The sequence below is a fragment of the Falco peregrinus genome, chromosome Z (assembly GCF_023634155.1).
Source record: "Falco peregrinus isolate bFalPer1 chromosome Z, bFalPer1.pri, whole genome shotgun sequence".
NCBI classification, from domain to species: domain Eukaryota; kingdom Metazoa; phylum Chordata; class Aves; order Falconiformes; family Falconidae; genus Falco; species Falco peregrinus.
In genome coordinates, this window is record NC_073739.1 from 44,655,053 (window position 1) to 44,678,708 (window position 23,656).

The window sequence follows — 23,656 nt, forward strand, 5'->3', positions numbered from 1 at the left end:
ATGCATGGTTATCAATATTTAACACCAAAAAAAAATCTGTCACCAAATTCACACACATAATCATGCTTAAATGATAGATTCCTTGCACTAAATTTGAATTTTTAAGAGACAAACAGAAGACAGCCTGCTATCTCCATACATTTTGTAGAGGCCATGGTCTTCAGCTCTAGTAATTGTGCATTTGTGACAAAATTTTATGATTAAATTCTGTTTGTGTCCCAAGTACTAAATGCTAAGACTATCTGAAAAAAAATAACGTTTCACTGTCTCCCATCTATATTTCTATTAGTCTAACTCTACATCAATAAGTAGTGGGACACAACCACGGCAGATCCACAGAATGAAACATTTTGTGCTGAGGAACCAATGTCCACACTGTACACATTTTAGGTGTTTTACTTGAGACCAGCTCTCATCTGGCCCTGGAATGAATGCCTATAAAAAGTCAAAGTGCACGGAATAATTTAATTTCATCCAAAAAGAATATGAAGTCCGGCACTACAATGCCTGTCATGCCAAAACCTAGCAAAAAGGAGGCTTTGAGAATCTGTTAAAAGCATGCTACTGCTAGAAGTCAGTAACACTGACAGCCCATAAAATGTTACTGTAGACTGATATACTTCTCATTTGAAGCAGTCAATAGCTGACATGAAAAACTAAACTGTTTAATTACACTCAAGCTGCACTTGAGCAGCAGAAAGTGCCTCTCTCACAGAGCCCAAAACATATACGCAAAGTAAAGCTTAACACCGTACATCTAAAGTATGGCTTATTACTAATGATTAATACCATTTCTTTTCACATCTGGTGCTGGTCCATTTCTGTAGATACAGACTTGCCCTTACAAGAGCTGCAAACCTGCTTCACAAATAATCTTAACAGAAGCCCTTTCTTTTAATACCGATTTATAAGGATATTTCAACCAGGTGGTCAGCTTTCATACCATAGGTGGGAAACATCACAAAAAATTTAAACATTAAAGATTTACCTCTACGGAGTAAGTTATCTGGTAAGGAAGAAGATTGCGGAGAAGAACAGAAGGCCACAAATGAACAACACATGGAAAATTCCATTGATCTTCTGCACATAATGAAGATGTCAATGTGTCTTTTACAGGAACAATATTGATGATAAGTGAGTGGTTAGTTGACCTCACTGACTGGCATTTCCTTTGTAATAAACTGTCCACATTTTTCATAATTTCATCAAATGTAATTCCCTCACACATATCATATTCCCCATCCACTCCATTTTCACTGTGTAGTGGTTGCAAACTCAGTATGGATCTGTAAATGAAAATGTTTTTTAAACACTCAGTGAGACTGAATTTTTCAATTATGAAAGAGTACTGTGCAATTCTAACAACCTAGTATTACTTGGATCTTGGAATATTTTTGAGTTTATTCATTGCCTTCCTTTATCTCACTTAAAAGAGGAAGCATGGTCTGGATCCCAGAAGTTCACGGAATTGTAAACCACCTGGGTCTTTTTGTTCCATACCTCTACATACCTCCCTTGCAAACAAGGGACTGTTGGAGATTCTTATGAAGAAGCTACTGAATTCCCTTACAAGTGCTGCTATATTCCTGTTCCAAGCAAAAGGTCTGGATAAACAATTCACTGCTATGACAGGTCTGCAGAAAGTGTCTATCTTTCCTATCAGATAAAGCCTCAAGTTTACGGATTATTTACAGGCATGACTTTTGGAAGGCAACTGCTTTAATCCAACCAGCTGCTCCTTGACTGAAGATTTTTGTTAGTAAACATTTCCTGACTGCCAAGTGGAACTCATCCATATATCTGTGCAATGAATCAGAATGTCACTAAACCTTATTAAATAAAATACAGATAGTTAGAAATATTAATGAACTTACCTTATCTACAGTAAAATGTAATTTATTTAATGAAAGAAATACACATCTGTCATGTTGAAAAAAGAATGGGGAAAGGTTTGGGGGAAAACCAGAAAGACAAAGTCATAAAAAACAACCACAGCCAACTTAGCAGCCTAAGAGTTGGTGACAGTTCAGCAAAATTGTGCATACAAACCCACTGCAGTTTTAAGTGGGTATTAGCTTAAGGGTGCTAAAAGCATAGCTATGCTGGAAGCCAAGTCTTTCTAAGACTGAAAAGTCTTTTTCTACACCTGTGATAGAGTTTAAGTGTATTTGATTTCTGTGATTCTGAATTAAAAACTTGAAACTAACAAAGACTTTTTTTATAAAAAGCTGCAACACATCACTAGACACCACTATACAAAGGAGAAAAAAAAAAGTCTGTTCTGTGCAGATAACAATCCCTGCATTTCAAAAGCAACTGGGCTTGGATTCTTAAATTAACAGCTAATTTAAATTGTTCAGTAAAATGGATTTCAAAAAAAGACTTCCAATTCAGGAATTAAACAGTATTGTTTAATTCAGACTAGATGCTCTGAAAAGATCCTACCCAACAATGACAGTACAGTATTAATTACAGTATAAGGTAGCAAACATTTTTTTTAGCGCAATTCTATGGATACACTAATCAACAATGTATAAACATATTCCGCGATAAAAAAGCAAGGCAATAGAAGTACCTGTAAGATGACAATGGTATGTTGAATTCATTTCCTGGTGAAGCAGTCCCTAAACATCTTCCTTCCTCAAAAATATTTAATGGGATTGAAAAATGATTCCTTATCTATGTGAAATAAAAATACAGCAACATACATTAGAAAAAACTGGAAAGATAAAGTGTTTTGAGCATAATACAACAAATGAGAACTCTTTCATTGTTCATCTTACCCATTTAGCATTCAAGGTCAGGTATTTCAAAATAACTGTCTCTAATACCAGAAAATCTCCTTAAATAATTCAGTTGTGTAGTTCAATGCTATATTTTAATCATGAAATTAATACACTAGATGTAAAATTATTTTCAAGGAGAAACACAGAGCCCTGGAAAACCAGAGACAAATAAATCTGAACTGTACAACATCTTTCCAAAGAACTTTCTCCTAAAAATGTAACAGATACAAGGGTGTGGGGGTCAAAAATCTATATGGCAAAAAACACAAAGGAAGTCAAATATTTATTTAAGGTTAAACCACCAACGCCCATTATGATTTGGGGTGCATACAGTTTCCTTGTTCTTTGCAAACATTTTTTTTATTTCATTGTTAATTTAGTGGCATTATTTGCTCTAGGAAAAAATTTAAAATCTAACTTAGGGAAGAATAAAACAGTAAATCTGGTTATTAACCAAGTCATAAACCACTTGTGCAAAACCAGCAAGTGAAATGTAACAGGGACATTATGACTATAGAACACTGATATCTGGAACATCCCTGTAGTTGTAAACTATATCGTGTCTATTAAAAATACTATTCAATCAAAAGAGTCACATGCTTGAAGTGCTCACTCTTCAGCTTACTTGGTATTAAATATGAAATTCATGTATCAATGGCACAGGATGAAAAAAAGAAGTAATCCAATTGAAGGATAACCTTGTGGAGCCAAGGTAAGATTAAGTGAGGTTTGATCACTTCACACAAAGCAAACAGTTCAACTAGAGTTAAATTAGAGCTAGTATTAGAAAACATTACTGATTAATTATCCTGATTTAAATTCTGGTCCATTTCCGTCCCCACTCCAGTCCCTGTCCATCACTTTGAAAAAGCTTTTTATTCTTGACAATCTCTTCTAAACTACCTTGTAATACCAAACAGCAAAGTTATGTGAATTGTTCAGGTAAGATTTTAAAAAACATACTTAAAAAAGTTTTATTTAAAGACTACAGGATTCTTTTCATTCGTTAAAATAATTAAAGTAATGAAATTACAGTGTATGGAAATAAAATAACCTGAATAGGAGAACGTATAGTTATCATCTTGCTTCCTTCAACAGTATCAATTTGACAGACAATGTGCCTTTCAACACCTGATTCCTCGTGTCTCACACTGTAAATACATCGACCCACTTTTGTCAATGGAATCTTTTCCACACTGGAATGATTATGTGGACCTAGAATTTACAAGATGAGAAATTAAAGGCTCACAAGGAGCACAGAGATACATTTCAAAGACAGAAGTGTGCATTCAATAGAGTTTTCTGGATCATTCAATCTATTAATGAAAAATATAAAGCACATGAAAAAGTACAATCACCACTTAGTATGCCAAACTTGTGGCATTACTAAAGAGCAAAGATTCTTTTTCCACCACAGAAAAAAAAAAAGCAAATGAGTCCATCACTCAAATATTTAAGTGGGTTTTGCCACTGCAAATAAAATTAGTGCGTAAAAAGAAATGTTTACAACATGTAATGACTTAGTAACAGGGTATAGCTCATACATGCTGCAAAAACAAATCAACTAGCAAGTCACAGGGTCAAGAAAGTTTGAACTCAGTTTTGAAGAACTGTCAATTATTACAATAAGTCAACTTAAATTGCTAACACATACACCATTAAAAATAGGTAATTTTTACTTTTAGCTTCAATTGTATTTTACTTTGTTTTAAACAATCTTTTCTTAAAAACATCCTCCTTAAGAGTAACTTATTCTATGAACACACATGTATACATGCCTCAGCATTCTAAAAAAAAACCCCTGAACTATTTTGGGTGGCTTAATTCTGCATTAAAATTATTTGATGGCAGTAAAATTATGAAATAAAGATTAGTTACCTAAATAATTTATCATAGCAGAAAATGTATGCTACAAAAATTAATGAGCATGATACATGTAACTTTTAGCTGTGAAGACTAAAGCAGGATTTCAAATACTTCCACACATCTAAAATCTAAAGAAACACTCCTTTCATGTTATGTAGCCCCACAATACTTACTGACCTGTACAAGCCACAGTATTACACATCATGCAATATTTATAAAAACAGAAGATGCATGAACTTTGGAACTTACAGATCTGAATGTAAAACCTCTTGCTGCTCAGAGTTGTCATTGCTGTGAACTGGTCGCTTTCATTTTTTGTTCTGACAAATTCCATATTTAAATTCTCACCATCTCCTAAATGAAATAATTTTGCTCCAAATTCAACATTTAAGACACTAAAGGAATCACTAGGCAAGACAGTCATGGGAACTCCTAAAGAATTTATAATTACAAATGGTGCTCGGTCCTTTTTGAAGATGTCTGAAGTTTGACTAGCTGCTTCAGCAAACGCCTAGAAAGCAAAGTATAGATACAAAACACCAATATACTGAGTAAGTCTTCATCAAGACAATCCGCGCAAACATTAATTTACTTAATTATGCAGTGTCAGAGTTGTTAAACTCTCTTACCGTGCCCAAATTACTCAACATTTGTAGTCCACACTTGGACAGTGTAATGTTCAGCTGGTCTTTCGAGGAAACATTTATTACTGTTTTGTATTCTGGAACTTTGTAGTTTTCTTCTTCTGCATCTGATTCAACCAAGGCTTTTTTAGCCTTCTTCTTCATCTGAAAGTATATTTTTAAAGAATTCTTATCTGACCACTCCTCCTGCAGAACCAAATTTCACCTCAACACTTTTTTTCTCCCTTCTATGTCCTGTCATGGTTTTTCTTCTTTGTTCATGTTTTTATTCTCAAATAACAGCAGAAAAGTGAAAGAATAAAGAAGGCAAGAGGCAAAAGATACATTTCAGAAGTCAATGAAATTCCTCTAAACAGTAGCTAAATTTATGATTATTCAAAAAATACATACACATATATACTAAATACTAACACACAGAGAAAATGCTGTGTGAAAATTTTCATTTTAACACAGGTAATAACACTGTAAAAACTACTATACATAACTGATTTCCTGTTTTAAAAACAGTAACCCCAGATTTGGTCTTTATATATTTTCAAATTAAATACTTTGTACATTTTCATTTGTTTGAAGGAAAATAAATAAAAGCCACATTAAATACATTTTCCTGGCCTTCAACATTTCTGGGAATTATATAGTTCCAAACTATGTATTTCAAATCTGGGCATGAAGATATGAGGTTTGACTCACTATCTTCTACCTTTCTCCTGCATTAGGTCTCTATCTTTCAGGAAAATTTTCAGGAATATTTTTATAGCAACTTCTTAATTGCAATATCTCAGTCCGTAATCTTTACCCTTCTGAGGACACTACTGTAGAACATCATTTCCTAATAACAGTTCTAGGAAAATAGTGGGTTTTCCATTCTGAGCAACCTTTCAAGCTAAAAACATTTAACAAGTTTTGGGGGAAAAAAAGTCAGAAAACAATGCAATAAAACAGTTCAGACAGAAGGAGAGATGACAAAAACACCAACCAAAAAAGTATTTTCCTTCCTTAGATAAATGTTTAGGTACCTTGAGACCAGAATCTAAATTATGCCCTTATGAAAGAACAGAAGTGGTAAGAGCACTATTTCTACAGTGTACTTTGTGCTAGTCAGTAACAGCTATCAGGTTTTCCAACACATTTCTGCTACAGATACTACTGTGGAACAAGATGAGTGGTATTCTAGCATTTGAAACTCACGGAATACATCGTTTGCATATGACCTAATCTTTACAGAAACTGGTATAAAGCCGTTATGATGATGTAGTGCAACTGGAATCAAATCTTTCCACTTGAAAGACAGTATTATTTCACAGATCTATGAGTCTGGATCTTCATTTATGCAAGGGCTGGTTTCATTCACTAATTGGGAAAAAAGTCTCAGAAATTAATAAGAAGACACAAAACTGTTAGTCTCAGCAATGAAAGGTGTGGAGGTTTGTTTTTTCTAAGGTATTGAAATGGAAAATATGAGTTCAGCTTTGGAAAAATATACCTTGATTTCAAGAATCCATGGTTCAAATAAATCAGTCTTGTCAACTTCTAGTGGTTCAAGCAAAGGTTCCCACACACCAAACATCTCATTAAAATAGTGTACCTATCAAAATGCAGAAGTCAGTTAGGAAATTAAATACACCTGTAAAATCAATGAAAGCTCTACAGATTTTAAGAGTCTTAAAACTGAATCACAAGTATATAATTACTTTGATAATATAAAAGATATATTACCAGATCGCACTTCCAGCTCCCACCATACGATGAAGCAAATGCATTAAAGAAATGAGGCAGCTAATTCTCGACTACAAAGACCCACTTCCAAAGAAGTGGTATAAGGTGTGTCAATTAAAATATAATTTTTGCTTAAACTATAGGCACTGGAAGCCTAAAGCACTGTTAAGTAAGGATGAATCTACCTACAACAACCACTGTATTTTATGTCACTGATTTCTAGATATGAGCCCATTCAGATATTTTATGTACAATACTGCTACCACATAGTATTTAATAGAAATGACACATGAATGTATTCTACTGTAATCTTAAAATTAAGATTGTCAAAGAGTTTTAGCCAGTTGCTACTCCCAAATTTAATACTAATGCAACAGGTCTATGGGAACTTGTATATCATGCACACCTAACGCATAATATTTCATTTAATGATAAACTCATTCAATGAAATTATTTTCATTAAATAATTATTTAATTAAATTCAAGTTCATTTAATGAAAATACCTCATTCCTGTCCTGCTCCCCCAACATCTGTCTGCAGGAGTTTAGTCATCAAACACATGCATTATTTTTCTTTAACTGTCTATATACGTAATGGGTTTTTATATATGTGTATCTATATATGTATGTATAAATATTTACACACTTATGTATATATATGCATAATACATGTGTATATACATAATAACAGTTAAGATCTTAAGAAAACTTTTCTTTCTTATGTAGGATTCCTCACCTCTAGCTCAAGACGAGACCGCAGGTTGATTAGAGTACTCCAGTTTTTGACTTCTCCAAGAAAGGAGGACTTGGCTAAAAGCATTGGTACAGTTCGGTGCCCAACCCCAGCTTCAAGTGTTAAAAAAACAGATTCTATACTCATTTTCAGTGACTCTCCTGTGGGAACCAGTTCAGCAGTTGGATTCGTATCTTCATTCTCATTTGACTCTTCAAGAAACCACATTTTTAGGTTTTTTATATCCTTCTTATTCCACAAGTCCGGAGGAATTTGACTAATCTCCTCTTCTGTTGTTTCTGCAGTTTGATAAAGGGCTGATGTAATAGTAATTACTGTGTTTATGATTATTGGTGAAACCTACAAATAAGAAATTGGAATAATTGGAAATCAGAAGCTAGTAGAGGAAACTGGTACTCTCAGACACAAAATTGTAATTAATATGTTAATCTACAACCATTTTCTGTTCTCTACAGGACTCCACATTTGAAAACTCATTCCTGTCTACAAACTACAGTTCAACCTATTCAGATTTTCAGCCCCTGCTTTCTTCCAGATGGGAGTTTTCTGAACTGCCCAACATCTGAACACTTGAAAAATGTATCTCTGTACATCAGGCCATTATATAAAACACAGTTTCCAAAACCAAAAGCATTGACACACAATTGTTCATTTTAATTTGGTTTGTTTTCACATGCTAAATAGGTAGGTGACCTGAGGAAGAACAGAAACAATTCCCCGATTCAGTCATTCCTGATTTTAATTTTTTTAAGAAATATATCCCACAAGCAAAGCTTTCCGAGAAGGAAGTAGTAGAGAACACAATAAAGGTCTACCTACTTTTATTGTTAGAGATTTAATCATTAGATCAGCTGTCTGTGGATTAGTACCTGACTGTTTCATTTCAAAGAAGAAATCACAAGGCTGTAAAACCTATACAAAAGAGTAAAAACACATTAGAGAAAAACACTTCAAAAAATCATGTACTCTCAAACACTACACATCAAAAGTACCAAAAGAAAAAGTTACCATTATTTAGTTCTTCAAAATTAAGAATAATCTGAACACTGTAATGTGTTCAAACAAAGAAAAAAAAGTATCAGAAGCATCACCTCAGCCATTTTCAATCATGAAAGATTCAAATATCAACTGCAGTAAAAGGCATTACACTTCTCTAACTCCATTCTTTAGGTAAAGTCTACAGATGTTTTAAAATAACACTGCATCATCATACCTGTGACTTTCGAGGAAACAACACAGCAACAACAGTTTACGGTTTCTCTGAATAAAAATATCACTTTTTGAATCACCATCACTCAGTTCCACCTTTATTTTACAATCAGTCCTTGCATACATACTCTCACTTGCCAAGGTCTACCAAAACTAAATCTGAAGTACACTATAGACAAAATCATAGAATGGTTTATGTTGGAAAAGACTAGAAAGATCACCTAGTTACAACCCCCCTGCCATGGGCAGGGACACCTTCCACTTGACCAGATTATTCAAAACCCCATCCAACCTGGCCTTGAACACTTCCAGGGATGGGGCATTGTCTCACCACCCTCATGGTAAATAATTTTTCCTAATATCTGATCTCAATCTACCCTCTTTCACCTTCAAGTCATTACCCCTTGTCCTATCACTACATACCCTCAGATGTAGTTAAGACTCTACTGCACAGACAGAATAATTTGTTCTTGTGAGAATATTAAGTCCTCAAAAAACAGTAATTTTAAAACATACTAATTTTACCATCTTTCTTGATATCTCTGCCCATATTGGAATCAGATACTGAAGGTGTAGACAACTCTGCATCAGTTTTACCACACTTTTCCAAGTGAACATGATCTAACAGAATTTTTTGTCCGTGCTATTATTTTATCCTCTGCTGCTCAAATTGGGTTTTTTTCCTTCACATCTGTGCCACATTCACGTGCTGCAGAAATAGAAGTCAAGCAACTCCTTTTTAGAGGAGTAAACTGAGCTGCTATGAAAGTATCTCATAAGGAGATAAGTGGAAGTCCCAATCCTTTCTGCTTACAGATTTAGTCTTTCCTACGTAGCTCCATAAAGCAAGCGGGCATTAACACAGAGCTGAAAAAATTCATCTGTGGTCTGTGGACACAGGTAACAGTTGGATATTTTGTCAAACTGAACTTTTTCACTGATGTAACAATATTGTCGCAGAGTTAACTGAGGAATATAATCTGCTGTAGAGGTAAAAAAGCTGTAAGAAGCTCCAGGAGTCAATGCATTCCCACCTGGCCAGTAATTTGCAAGTCTGATTCTGTTGCCAAAATATAAACAACCAGTTCCAATATAATGGATCTATGGACCTTAACAAGAAGGAATTTATGAACAGCATACCATAAGTGATCTATTTCACAATACATACTTCCCATTATGTCTATGACCCTTTGTCACGCATTTATGTAGCTATTTGATCCAAAGTTTCAGACTGCAAGTATTCTAAATTTACCCCATTGTGTTTGAAATAGTGTACACATAAAAAACTCTTTGACTTACACGGGACATAGAGATTAACAGTTTACTTCTCTGAGCTCTCAATAGTAGCTTGTCATACAAAGCAAACCTCAATGCCACAAATCAAGATGATGCTTTTGGCATACAGACAAAACAGCATGAAATCAACAAATGGCAGCCACAAAATTTTACTCATATGTTCATAATATACATTCTAATGATGAAAGCTTCAGAAATAATTTGCATTCTAATAGCGTAAGTTACAGACCACCTTTTCAATACAAACTGGATGTTTGCAGACTCACCGTAGTAATGTTCCCTTTCCTTTTTTCTGGAAGAAATGGGCATGCTTTCATTTGTATCTCTTTAACAGCAGCTGTCATGCTATACCTTTCAGGGCTATTTTTAATGAAGACCTCACACTGTGTTGTAACCACCAATGCAGGGGCATCACTTCTTGTTAAATCAGCCACAAACACAATCTCTGGATTTTTAACAACAATGTTCATTTCCACTGCAGATACAGGCTGCACAGGTGCTTCAAAAATAAAAATTAAGTTAGATAATTAGTTCAAAGATTAAATTGTCACCATTTAGATCTCTTGTAATTTAAAGAGAAGTTTTAAATATTTAGAGGCAAGATCTAGCACAGCTGGAGTCAGAAAACCTGTAGATCCCTGCAACTGACTTATTTCTAGGATCTTCACTGGAAATACAGGGCCATTTAGATACCACAAAAGATTCCACAAAGCTTCTTTGTCAAAACAAAAAGGACAACAGTATCATCACTGCTATTACCTCTGACACTAGCAAATGTATCACCTTCACTAAGCATCTACATCAGCCAGCTATGACAGGGTCTTATGAAAATGCCAGACACATTTTCTCCTCTCTGGTGCAGCAAAACACACATTGTTCTGTAGGACAATAATGCAGCATTTAATAGTGTTTGATGTAACCATTTGCAGTACCAATACACTTTTATGTAAGACTCCCTAATTTGTTTAGGTTTTGATCTAATTAATAATCACAGCAGGCCTAGCTGAGATAGACACATTTAAGATCTTCAGCAAAATTTACAGGAAAACAAACACAAAGGACTTGCTCTGCAGACCTGATGTGAACTACCTGAGGCCTGGAAACACAAATAGCCCATTTTCTGCTCTGATGCTCTAATCGACTGATTTCTGATGTCAGGTATAGGGATCCTGCACTAAAAAGGCCAAATCGGACACTCGAGCTAAAAGCCTGTTTCCTGATGTAGGGAAAAATGTGCATCAGTAGACAAGTGGTATGACAGCATTTCTAGGCAGCACTATCTGGCAGGCTGAATTCATATTTAAGCATAATATAATATGCTACCTCATTCTCAGGAAGGATGAAAATGACAGCAGTAATCATCACTATAAGTTTTGTTGAGACTGCAGAGAGCCAAACAAACCTAGAGACTGCCAGCTGTAATTGTCCTTTCCCATTTTATTTTAGACATATGTTTTTACGTATTTCCTGTGTCTGGTAAGACAAAGCTTCATTTGGAAGTAAAGACCAAGGGACATGAACCGATTTCCATGATCCAAAGAAAGAAACGTCATTGGTTAAAAGACACCATTCTATACACACAAACACAGGAAATAGCATAAAAGGATAATTTTTTTAATAGTATTATAACACCAAAATTAAATGGTTATTTAAATACATTTTTTTATATATTTCCAGGGTGTACCTTGCTCCTTTGAAGGTAATGACTGTTTGAGATTTCTCTGTGCAGCAGCACTTTCTGCATTAGCCTTTAGGAATATATCTGCAACAGTAAGTAGGAACTCCATGCTTGCGCAAAGATATATCTCTTGAACAATCACATCAAGAACAGTGCCATCTCTCCCCTGCTTATAGCTGATATCCACCATAACTTTCTTTTCAAATCCATGCTTCATTTCCACCATCCTGAAAAACCATTAAGGTGGCATTTAATAAGACAATAAAAAGCCAGCCACAGATACTGAAAAAACACTCAAGATTCTCACTCCAGCTACAATCCATTAACAAGAAAGCATTTTTAAAGTAACACCAAAAGTTTTAAAACATGACCAATAAAAACATTAACATAAATTCTACAAAACTTCAAAACTAACTGGACTCTCATACACTGGCAACTGAAGGTATTCAACATTTTAACAAGTCTAACCATCACAATTCCTTATTTATGTATCAAAAGTCTTACTATACTGAAATTGGTTACTCTTCATTAAAAAAACAACTTAGTCTTTACTTATCAAGTGGCTTATTAAAGCTGAAAGTGAAATTTGTTTCTACATGTATATTAAATTAGTATTTAAAGTTTGTTTCATTTCATGTTTAAAGGTTGTTTCTAACATTATATGTGTCTCAAAATGTGGAACAGAAGGCAAGAAAGACACAGAAGTCTACAATAACATGTAAAGAACAATCTACACTGAAACAATTGCAGTTTTAACAGAATACTAAAATAGAAACATTTGGAACTCTTTGTCAGACTCCAACAAACAGAAAATTATGTCAAAATACAGACCTTGGTGTTGCCTTCTGGATTGACTGTCTTTTATCATCTAATGTACAATTTGCCAGCTTGACTGATGCATTCATTGAACCATCTGATAACATTTTGACAGCAGCTGACATCAAAACTAACTTGAACTCTGCAAGCTTCAAAAGTTCATCTCTCTGATCCAAATTTGTCATCTATTTAAATAAAATGAGAATACGTTTGTACATTTGCTTACATGTAATGGAAATAATACATGGGTGTGATCACAGCTTTAGGTGAGATTTCTAATAATAATGTATTAAATAAACCCACTAGAAATTCAAAAGACAACAAAAATCAGCAAGACAGAAAACTGAAAAAAACAAAGGTTTACCCCTGCTTGCTAAAGCAGGTTTATATTAGTGAAGGAGACAATATTTAAAAGAAAGTGTGTCATACACAAATTTGGTTTGTTTGCTGTCTAAAAATAAATAGTATATGCAAAGACACCAAATAAGAAATTAAATTCTGTTATGACTATGTAGTGTTTAGCCAGATACTGGAAAATTGTTCAAAATCTAAAATAACAGACTATAAGTTTACAATAAAGTATTACCAAACTTTCAGTCAGTAATTTGCTGACAAGTTTTGTAAATTTAACTCAAGAAGAATAAAAATGCATTCATACTGTAATACAAATTTATTATCTCACTCCACAATTTTATTTATATATGTGTGCGTGTCCACACAGGTCTGCGTTTAACTAAAGAATAGTTTGTATCCCTCTGCATTTTTTTTCTTTCCAAACTGTATTTTGAACTAAGGTAAATTTTCAACAAGTTTTTAGTCAGATCACAGAAGATGCCACTTATGTGCCACCACTGGTTCATTTCTTTCCTGTAATATCTGTCATGCGATTTAATTAAAATAGCTGTTTATCATGTCCATCATGTCTGTTACTATTTCTAGTGTTTGTCAGAAATCACTTTCTCTGCTCATAAATTAAGCTATTCTTGTTCAGAATTTTCAGAACTCGTAGACAACCTTAAAACTGTTTCTTTCTCTGAGTAAACAAATTATATTTACCTGTTTTGAATTCGGACTATACAATACTAAAGTCAGAGAGTCGAATCTGAAATCCAGTTTTAGTGTTGTTTTTATTTTCATAGGTGAATGCAATTCTACCACAGCTGATGTCACCACAGTTACACCTTTCAGAAACCAGAAAAAAAGAAAATTACTGGACTGCAAATAAGGAAAAAAACAAGCGAAAGCAAAAACTAACATCCTCACTAATGACTACAAAACAACACCACCTTCCCTTTTCCTTCACTTGTAAATCCATCCACACTTCGAATATGTTTCTCTCTCTGTATTTGCTTTTGGCAAAATCACAATGTTTGAGAAAATAAAATACTAACTTATACATTCTACATGCAATTTTTACCATCTTAAAGACATAAATGTACAAATTCCTTTAACGTTGTATGGTACCGTGTGCAAGAATGTTACCAAGAATACAAGTTTATTTTCAACCTTGCCACATTTTTGATGTTTTTTCACATTTCATAGAAGAGTTCAACAAAATATTCTGTTCTTCACCTTACTTGCTTCTTCTAGTGTGTGCTCAACAGCTTACAGACAATGATGCCTACTGAACATGAACTGCTAGGAACGCCATCACTATGACAAGACAAATAGATCTTGAACTGAACAGCAACAGAACAAGCCTACAAAGGAAAGAGTAACATAGCAACTTTCTAAACTGGTGATGTTACCAAATCCAACAGACTTGTAGGTGCTTACTGCATTATTGCCTTACAGTAAAGCACATCATGCTACACAACTGACTACAATGGCCCAGTTGCTCTTTATTTGTATCATTATTCTTGCTGGGTATAGCTCAAACCACAATGTTAAATAGAGGCATACTGCTTAAACCAACTGAATGTGGCATCCTTTCATAAAGGCAATTCCAACAGAAACTAGAAGTTGACAGTAATAACTAAAAATGCCAGGCCACATGTAATATTAGAAAATTAGTAATATTACCTGCAGACTGCTGTGAAGTACTATGCATATCACTACAATGGCTAGTCGTATCTTTTGGTTCTGGTACAGACACTGATGCATCAGAGCTTCCACCTATGTTTTCATTTAATGTCCTCAGTATTGTGGTAACATCTTCCTGACTGAGAATTAGCTTTAATAATAAATAAAAATAAATAAATAAAAAGATTGTTACTAAACTCAGAACAACTTAGTTCATGAAACTTTTGGTAACTAGAATCTAAGTTTACAAATAAACAGATAATCCAAATTAATCCTATCTGAATCTCTGTTTAAGAGACTAAAGAACCAAGTAAAGTGTTTTTCTCAAATCCACACAACCCCTTACAATAATTTCTAGAAATCAGAAGTTGTTTGCATGTTTTGGTTTCATCCACAAACTTTCTTTACCAAGCCACAACTTAGAAACTGCATGTTAGAAGTTACGAACTTACAGTTTGGCTTGTAGTTGCACAAAATTATTATCTGCATTTAGTCACAAGATACTTAGTATTTCAAAATTCAGAAAACTGGTCTTCCTCAGCCAACTGACAAGCTTGATTTATATTTTTTTTAAATGAGCATGTGCATTAACTCATACTCAGGCTTGTCACGGGCACGAATTCAAAAAGTGATTGCACTGCTAATGAACAGACCAATAACTCCCAACTTCTTCCAATCGTTCTTTCAAACGTATTGACAGGTAAAGGAAGGCTGTAGCAGCATACCCATTTCTAACTAGCAATAGTAATATACAGTACAAAACCTGCCTGCAGTATCACAGATGAAATACAGAACTTAGATAAGAACAAAAAGGGATTCACTTCCTTTTTCCCTACAAAACAACAAAATCTTCTCTTCCTATATGTCTTGAAATCAAACCGTACCTAAGGTATTGGCAGTGTCTAGCAACATATAGCAAACTAGTTGAGGACAGGAAGCAAAATTTATTGCATTTCTTTGAAACTAAAGGTGGTAAGGGTTTAGCAACACAACTACTCATTTTCAGCTCAGTTGTTGATCTTACCACTACTCAGTCCAAAGCCAATGTCCCAGAATTTCCTTAAGGGCCACAAGTGATCAAAGTCCTTATGTTTACACTGGATCCCCAAAATACTCAGAGTTTTATGGACAGAAATTTTAACAGCTACTTTCAGAAATGAGTGCTTACATTCATAGGCTTGAGTCGGCCAGATATTTCAATATCAGGAACTTCATTATACCATGCAGCAGCTAAATTTCGTTCAACAGCTACTTCCAGATTGAGTGGCTGCAGCAACTGTACTTCAGTTTGCAATGAACCCTTCTCATAGCATGATCTGTGAACAGAAACAAAATACTCCTAGCTTGACATACTTCACTTACACATTACTATCCTTCCCTCATCTTTTTGAACAGTACTTTAAAACAGTCCTCATACTACTAGTATTTCTAATTAAAGCCTTCACAAACTAGACATTTCTTCTTGAAAAGGCAGAGACACATCAGGTGCATACCAAGCATGCAACATACTAACTTCTTGTAAGTTAGGACCTCTTACCTGCTCTTTACTGGAGAGCAATCTCTTCTTTCTTCAGTATTCTTCAACTGTGTTTGAAATTACCTTCCTTTCCCCCTCCCAATACCCTACACCAAAGCCCATTTTCGAACACTTTACTGCTGACTTGATCCCTTTCCCACTACATATAGCTTGAAATCCCTGTCAAAATAGCCCTCTACAAATGGGTATAACCTGTCCCAAAGTAGTGAATAATGTTTAAGTCTACTATTTTACACAAAGTTCTCTAAACAAACATTTGCATCTATTTAAAGACTTATAGATTGCTATTTCCCCTAAACCATGTATTTTAATTGCTTTTACAAAATTTTTATTAATTCACTGTTTTATTTCAAGGTAACAGTGTATTCATCAACGACCAACCATTAATTATTTTGATAACAATTTCTTAAAGCTCTCCAACTGAAGTATCCCAAAAGGATTATATGAATTAAAAAAAAAACCTTGACACTACATTACCTGTATAACTTTAGTTCACTCAATTTCACTGTCATAGAGTCAACAACAGGCGGGAGATTATACCGTGTTTTTGTTTTAGCAATAAAGAATTGGTTCTTCACCGTGATTAGCCCAAGATCAGCCACCAGAACATTCGCAGACATTGCTGACTGTGGAACTATCACAACAGGTGCTTTAATATTGATATCTAGTGCCAAACGCGAACTACGCTCCGCTAGCTCTTTTACACCTGTTGCTGCTTTCTCTGCCGCTTGAACAGTTGCCTCAGTAAGAGCTTCCTTGGCGGCTTGGAAGTTATTTATAAAAGCCTAGGAAAAGAATACCGATGTTGGGAATGTCATTAAGAATAACACTACTTCAAAAACACTAAGAATCCTAACTTTTTTAAATAGTAAACCGTCATCAAGGTATTATTTTTGCTACACACTTTTTCTTAGTCCTTTAATAGGATAATCTCCTCCAAAAAATATGATAAAGTATGCATTATATATAAACATACATACTAAGTATTTGGCAAATCAGATAACAGCTGTGACCTTGTAACGCGGCTTGTATGATTTATGTTTTATTTACTCATATGGTGAGCAAAAAGATAGATTTACTTAGCAGAATTTATGAAAAAGCCATTAATTACCATGGCTTATTACTTGTATTTCAGCATAATAAACAAGTAACAGTGTCTGTATCTACAAGCTCCCACAAGTCTTTTAAAGAAAAACTGCTAAAAATAATAGCAAATATTGTTGCTTAGCCACCCACTCAACAAACACATGGAGAAGAAAAGAAAATAGCTGGACCGCCAGTATCCCAGTGAAGTTTTTACAACAATATGTAAGAGCTGTTACATAAATGGTCACAACCCCACATGGGATGCTTTACCCTTTCACAGTTCTGACAACGTTATCTGAATGCTAAGAAACAGTATCTGGAAAATTTAACTTACCAAAATAGAAGAAACAAACTTATTGACAAAAACTACTTGAATACACCCAACAGTTAGGTAAATACGATTGTCAACAACATCCATATTCGTATACGCAATGCCATCTGTAGCATTCACATATGATATCATTCTGAAGTTGAAGACTTCTTTTCCTGTGATGTAAAGAGCCTTAGGAAGAAAAAACAAAAGAACATCTCTACTGTAAAAACTTGTGCTGCAGAAAATTAATTCCAAAATGAGATGTAGTACCTCACACTTGTAAGACATTTTCACTTCAAATAGCTCTAACAATAGATAAAACAAATCCTTGAAACAGCTGGAAGTATTCAGATGGAATCTCAGCTTGAATAATTCTGTTCATTAAAGTCAACAAAGTAAGGTGCGTAACAAGCAGCAGGTCATCACAATTGCACAAAGTTGATGTCAAACTAACAATCACTGGTTGTGGAGGTGACATCAGTCTGCCTATTGAGAATAACAGTCCCAGAAAATAAATAAAACATTATTAAAAAAAAACCAAAACCCCCAGTTAAAAAGTAGAGCCCACAAAGTAAGTTTGATTTAGTCTATTCCATTCAGAAATTCAAATGCATACCTTTTTATACAATGCCATCTCATCAGAATCCACAATAATAATGTTCTTCAATTTTGCAGTCACTTCTGTTGCTGCTTTCTTCATGATCACTTGGCTATCCAGACCTTAAAAATAATAAAGGCATACAGAATCTAGAGACTGTTCTGATTATGTTTTGTGCCTTTGTGATTAAAGTTCTGTTCCTACCTTCAATGTGAATTTCAGCTATTCTGTGTTTTTTCTCTCTGATAAAGATACGTAAACCAGATAAATCAGCACAGATATTGAGATCGATAACATCTTCGTATTTGGATTTTTTTGATGCTGTGGGAAATACAAAACAATAAACCTTATGTTCTAAGGAGAAGATTTAATGTTGTAGCACCCCTTCCCCAAAGTCTAGTTTGTATCAAGGCTGCACTGGCAAAATGCACTGCACTCATAATAGAAGTACAACACGAAGGAATTGTATACACAGGATTGTCTACACACAAGTCCTCATGTGCTTCACTAACCGTGGTAATCAACATCAGTATTTCATTAAGTGCAAGAAATACATTAATATACATCTACACAGCACAATTCAAAATTAAGAGATACGTTATTCAGGACTAAGCAGTTTACCTCAAGTAGTGGTAATATTATAGCTACATTAATACACAACTCTGTCTGGTCTGTTGGTTAGTTATCTGCAATTAATGGTCTTGGTTTTACTAAAAAGTCATCTGCCATATGTAATCTCCACAACCTGTATTTTCTAAACCTAAATTTTGAAATATGAAAATGCCATTAATACAACTAGACACTAAAGAGAAGGGACAATGGGAATCCTTCAAAATGAGTATAGGCAACCTTACAACCTACAAAAGGTACAAAAGGACAAATATAGTGCCTTCCAGAACAGAGGCATCTAAATATTTAGTCATTATTTTCTTTTTCCATAACTGAATAAAAATGTAAGTATTTCACTCCACATTAAGAGAAATAATCTCTATTCATTTTGAGTAGACGTGACTGATGCCACACAACACTATCTGCAGGTAATGTTAAATACAACAGATAAGGGACTCAAACAAAAACTTGCTCTACTTTTTTCTGAAAGTTAAATATGAAGTAACATTAATGCCACTTCAAACGACGAAGGGAAATATCATATATTGTATGCGGGGACTTTGAGTCCTAAGTGGTAAACTCTTAGAGGTAATCTATAAACAAAGCTCAAAGCAGAAAAATTAAAGGTAATAAACATTCAACCCACTTTTTTCCTCAGCCTAGCTTTTCACGTGAGATATTACCTGTAAGTATTGTGTTTGAGTATGTTAAGGCTTCTCAACCTGCACAATCAAGCTCTAGTTCCATAAATACACCAGCTTCAGTCATATGATTTTATTTCATGTTGCTAACAAAAGAGAAGCCACAGTAAATTAACCAATAACTACCCTCATTCAAAGTTTAGTTTGCACAGTTGTACAGGAGTAGGGGAGAAGGAGGGAGAAGAATCACCTATGAAAGCTTTTCAGCTGTGTAAAGCCTAAATTGTCGCATGTTAACACATAACAAACTACTGCAACCCTCTGCCTCCAAAAATTCTATGGTACCAAACACTTCAATGTTTGCCTGCACAGCAAAAAGGTTCGAAGATAAAGAAGTGCTGAATCTTCTACCTCCAGCTCTCAGTAAGCCACAGAACAGAATTAAGTTCACAAACTATCACAGGTACATAAATAGTACTTCTTCTAGTGTCCAAACATGTTCCTGTGTAACTGAAATCAAACAACCATCATGAATGAGAACAATCTCACACAGAAAAAAAATGACTTAAGAAATACAGTTAAATGGAAGATTTTTTTTTTTTTTTTTACATAGCAATTATTCCACCTTTTACTTCTCAGTTCTATTATGCAACTGAGACCTACAAAACACCTTCAAAGAAAGAGCTAAGGAACTAAAACTTCTTAATCTGATGGAAAAATAAAAAATCATCAGCTGAAAGACAATGGCTGTGTGACATATTAACGCTCTTCCCACATCTTATCCCAGCTATCTCTCATCATTCCTAATACAAATATTTTCCTTCATTTTCCTCCATCTCTTCCCCCAAAACAGAACCTACAAACCTTTTTTTGCCAAACAGCAGTATGTTTGTAAAGGCAGCACAAATTAACATTCTGAAAAAAATCTCACCAATGTTGCAAATGTGATACATGGGGTTTAGAGATACCAAACCAGTACTGCAGTTTAACTTGAAATGCTTTTAAGAACTAACATCAGTGAATGCATGCAGCCTCAGAAAGATCTCATCAGTGTAACAGCAGGTTGACTAGGTCGGTCATATGACAGAACTCAGTACCAAAATCAGTAATGCAAAGCGAATATTACAATACTTGAACTAGAATCATCTTAAGAATTATCCTCTGCTGTATTCTTTGTGTGTGTTCTGGTTTTTGTTTTAATAACTAGCTGGACCCTCATTGTTTTACAATTAACATCAAGCAATAACTGCAAAGGTCTCAGAGAAGTCCTCTATGGAAGAAACAAACAATCACTGGCGTAATGTTGAGCATTTAATAGAAGCACTCATTTCAAAGCAGCTCCCAGACACAAGATCAAAAAACAGAAGTGATCTGTTTGGTCTTGCACAGCATTTTCAACAAACCAGACCTGCCAAAATCTGTCAGAGAATGACAAAACTACATGGCAAGCAAGTTATCCACAAGAGACTGACGTCCTCAAATAGTACAGAAATCCAGAGTTTCGATTCATGCCAGAGGGGTGGGGTGGGAAAGAAACCAAAAAGATAGCTGAGGCGGGAGGGAGGGAGGGGGAAGGGTGGTGGGTTGTGTGTGTGCATATACTCCGTGCCTTGAATACATAGCAAAGGTATGTCTTGACCAATATATCAGAAAACTGCACATGGAGAAATGAGATTAGCCTTATTAGAGCAGAGTAATTCCCTCAGACCAACACTGGATAACTGGCTAGCCGGCATTCCTTTCAGTATGCAACAGTGGCAATGCTTCTTCAGACCAAGGAAAGCTAGGAATTCTAAATTTATACATCTAAAGCAGATACCTACAGAGTACCAGGTACCTTTGGTAAACATGAGGAAGCTCATCAGATTTCTCTCAAACTGCAGGAATTCTTATTCTACTTATATGTTCCTAAAAACACAGTAATTGTTATTAATGAATGCTCTTAACAGCTTTTTATAAGGAAAGATTGAAAATGCTCAAGCCACCTTCCACCATGCAAGAACTTATTTAATTACACTTCAAGCGAAATGCAAATTCCTGTGCCAGTTAATAAACTCAAATCAGCAATTCCAACATATTATTCCTACAAAATTGGTGCCAAACAGAATTTAGCCATTTAGCAAATCAGTGGATCACTAGTAACCGAAACTATCCTAAAACTTATGAAATGCAATAGGGTGTATTTTGTACTAACGTCTACAGCCAGTATCTGCACAATCAACAATTGCTAAACAAGTACTACCTGCAGGTTGCAAACTTAAACCAGGAGAAATATTTTTATGATGGAAAGAAAGGTAACATACAAAGCCATTTCACCAAAGAGTTGGAGAAAAAGAGTAATTATGCTATTATTTGGAAAGCACAAAAATGTCTGGAACACATTTAATACACTTACCACAGAAAGTTTTCATCTTCATGCTGAATTTTCCAACACAAATGTTATTTATTTCCTTGCTTTTTATAAAAACCCTTTCCTCATCAACGCTTAAGGCAAAACCACTTTTCTCATTATATGGGAGAACACCGTCAGCAACAATCACTGCCAGTAAGCTACTATTCAGCACAGATTATCATAACCAAGTGAGTCTGAACACAGATCTTCAAAAAACAAGCTTTGTATTTTGACCTCAGGAAATGTCAACAGCTGCAGCCTCTACCTTACCTCATTAATTATACAGTTATTCCTCCCTATACACTTCCAGCCAGCAAGTCTACCCTTGCTACTGCATACTGCTCTGATTGCTAACATTCTTATTACAATATACCCTGAACAAAATTTCTCATTTCAAAAGTCATTGATAGGCTTAAAAAATAGAAAATAAATTCCAGAGAGAAGAATTAAAAGAGTAAAAAAAAAATCTAAAACTTACTTAATTTCTTAAGAACATCCTTCTTCTCCTCTATTTTTTCATGGACAAGTTCTTCTGCAACTTTAGTTTCTTGTTTAGGTAGAAGATTATTCAGATAGTTCATAGCATTCAGCAAAGCTTCAGTATGCAAATGAACATCTAGAGATGAAAAGTTCACCTAAAGGAACAAATTATGTTTATCTAATTTGCCTCTCTTCCCACAATGAGAAAATGATGTTAAAAAAGATATCATACCTTTATTTTCTGTAGAACATTCTGATAGGCAGTTTTCAGTTCCGGTCCATTAATATCAGCCTATTCCACCAGAATGTGCATGCAAAACAAACAAACAGATCAGGAGAAGCTTGCAAATTTCATTAGAAAGAATGTATTTTTAAAACCACTACAACTTCAGATGTGCAAGTTAATCTGTTTAGGGAGCAGAAACACTTTTGCACATGACACTCAACATGTTAAGAAATGAACAGGCAAGGAGAAATACTCAACAATTGCTCAATAATACTGCACTGATTATGACTGGCTTACAATTCAAAAGCAACGTGCTTCTCACCTTTATGTACTCCAGAGTTAGAAGATCATCTTCTACATTATCCAAAGTAGTAATTATGTAAACTGGCTTGTCATTATCATCTTTTAAAAAAAAAAATCCAGAAGAATAAAATAATTACTTTTTTTAAAGAAAATAAATTTACAAGTTTTCTACAACTCTTTTAGTCATCTACAGACTACAAACTAGGCTACTAGCTGTCATTACTATTTAATCAGAAAGCCTCTCCTGCAGACTTAAAACAGATTTCTCTACTAAAAATTATCGGCACTAGAACATTTTTTTACCAAAGCATTAGTAAGACAACGAACTCTTGAATTACTTCGTCCCCTAAAACCGTCTAATATTTAATTTAGGAAGCAAATCTTCCTCAGTTGACAAAAGAAAGCCCTAAAGGCTTTCTGAAGACAAATTCACAATGTTATTTGTGATTTATTTTTTGATCAGACTATAAATACTTACCCATGTACTCTGGGCACAGCAGACAAACTTCACGAAGGAAAGCATTTGCAGTCATGTCAAATGTTCTTAATTTAAGTTCAGTGCCTAACCCTACAATATCAAGCTGCAGCACAGGTGTCTCAGTATTACCAGTAAGACGGCATAATTTAATTAAGACCTAAAAAAAACCAAACACACACACACCAGAAAATAAACATAGGGAATTA

At 34.6% G+C, this 23,656-nt stretch overlaps 1 protein-coding gene across 3 annotated transcripts in view; it reads right to left on the reverse strand.

Annotated features, from left to right (window-relative positions):
• Positions 1-23,656, reverse strand: part of VPS13A (vacuolar protein sorting 13 homolog A) — a 112,503-nt gene that overhangs the window by 42,778 nt on the left and 46,069 nt on the right. For all 3 annotated transcript variants that reach the window (XM_055790454.1, XM_055790456.1, XM_055790455.1), the window contains exons 26-47: positions 23,451-23,607; positions 22,992-23,071; positions 22,676-22,735; positions 22,442-22,598; positions 18,526-18,642; positions 18,340-18,443; positions 17,745-17,912; positions 16,802-17,109; positions 15,956-16,103; positions 14,788-14,938; positions 13,822-13,946; positions 12,781-12,950; positions 11,956-12,176; positions 10,538-10,770; positions 8,586-8,678; positions 7,749-8,105; positions 6,780-6,881; positions 5,282-5,440; positions 4,902-5,163; positions 3,841-4,001; positions 2,576-2,679; positions 989-1,286 (exon numbers count right to left, since the gene is read on the reverse strand). In XM_055790454.1, the coding sequence (XP_055646429.1) occupies positions 989-1,286; positions 2,576-2,679; positions 3,841-4,001; positions 4,902-5,163; positions 5,282-5,440; positions 6,780-6,881; positions 7,749-8,105; positions 8,586-8,678; positions 10,538-10,770; positions 11,956-12,176; positions 12,781-12,950; positions 13,822-13,946; positions 14,788-14,938; positions 15,956-16,103; positions 16,802-17,109; positions 17,745-17,912; positions 18,340-18,443; positions 18,526-18,642; positions 22,442-22,598; positions 22,676-22,735; positions 22,992-23,071; positions 23,451-23,607 (3,735 nt within the window). The remainder of the gene's footprint in view (positions 1-988; positions 1,287-2,575; positions 2,680-3,840; positions 4,002-4,901; positions 5,164-5,281; positions 5,441-6,779; positions 6,882-7,748; positions 8,106-8,585; positions 8,679-10,537; positions 10,771-11,955; positions 12,177-12,780; positions 12,951-13,821; positions 13,947-14,787; positions 14,939-15,955; positions 16,104-16,801; positions 17,110-17,744; positions 17,913-18,339; positions 18,444-18,525; positions 18,643-22,441; positions 22,599-22,675; positions 22,736-22,991; positions 23,072-23,450; positions 23,608-23,656) is intronic.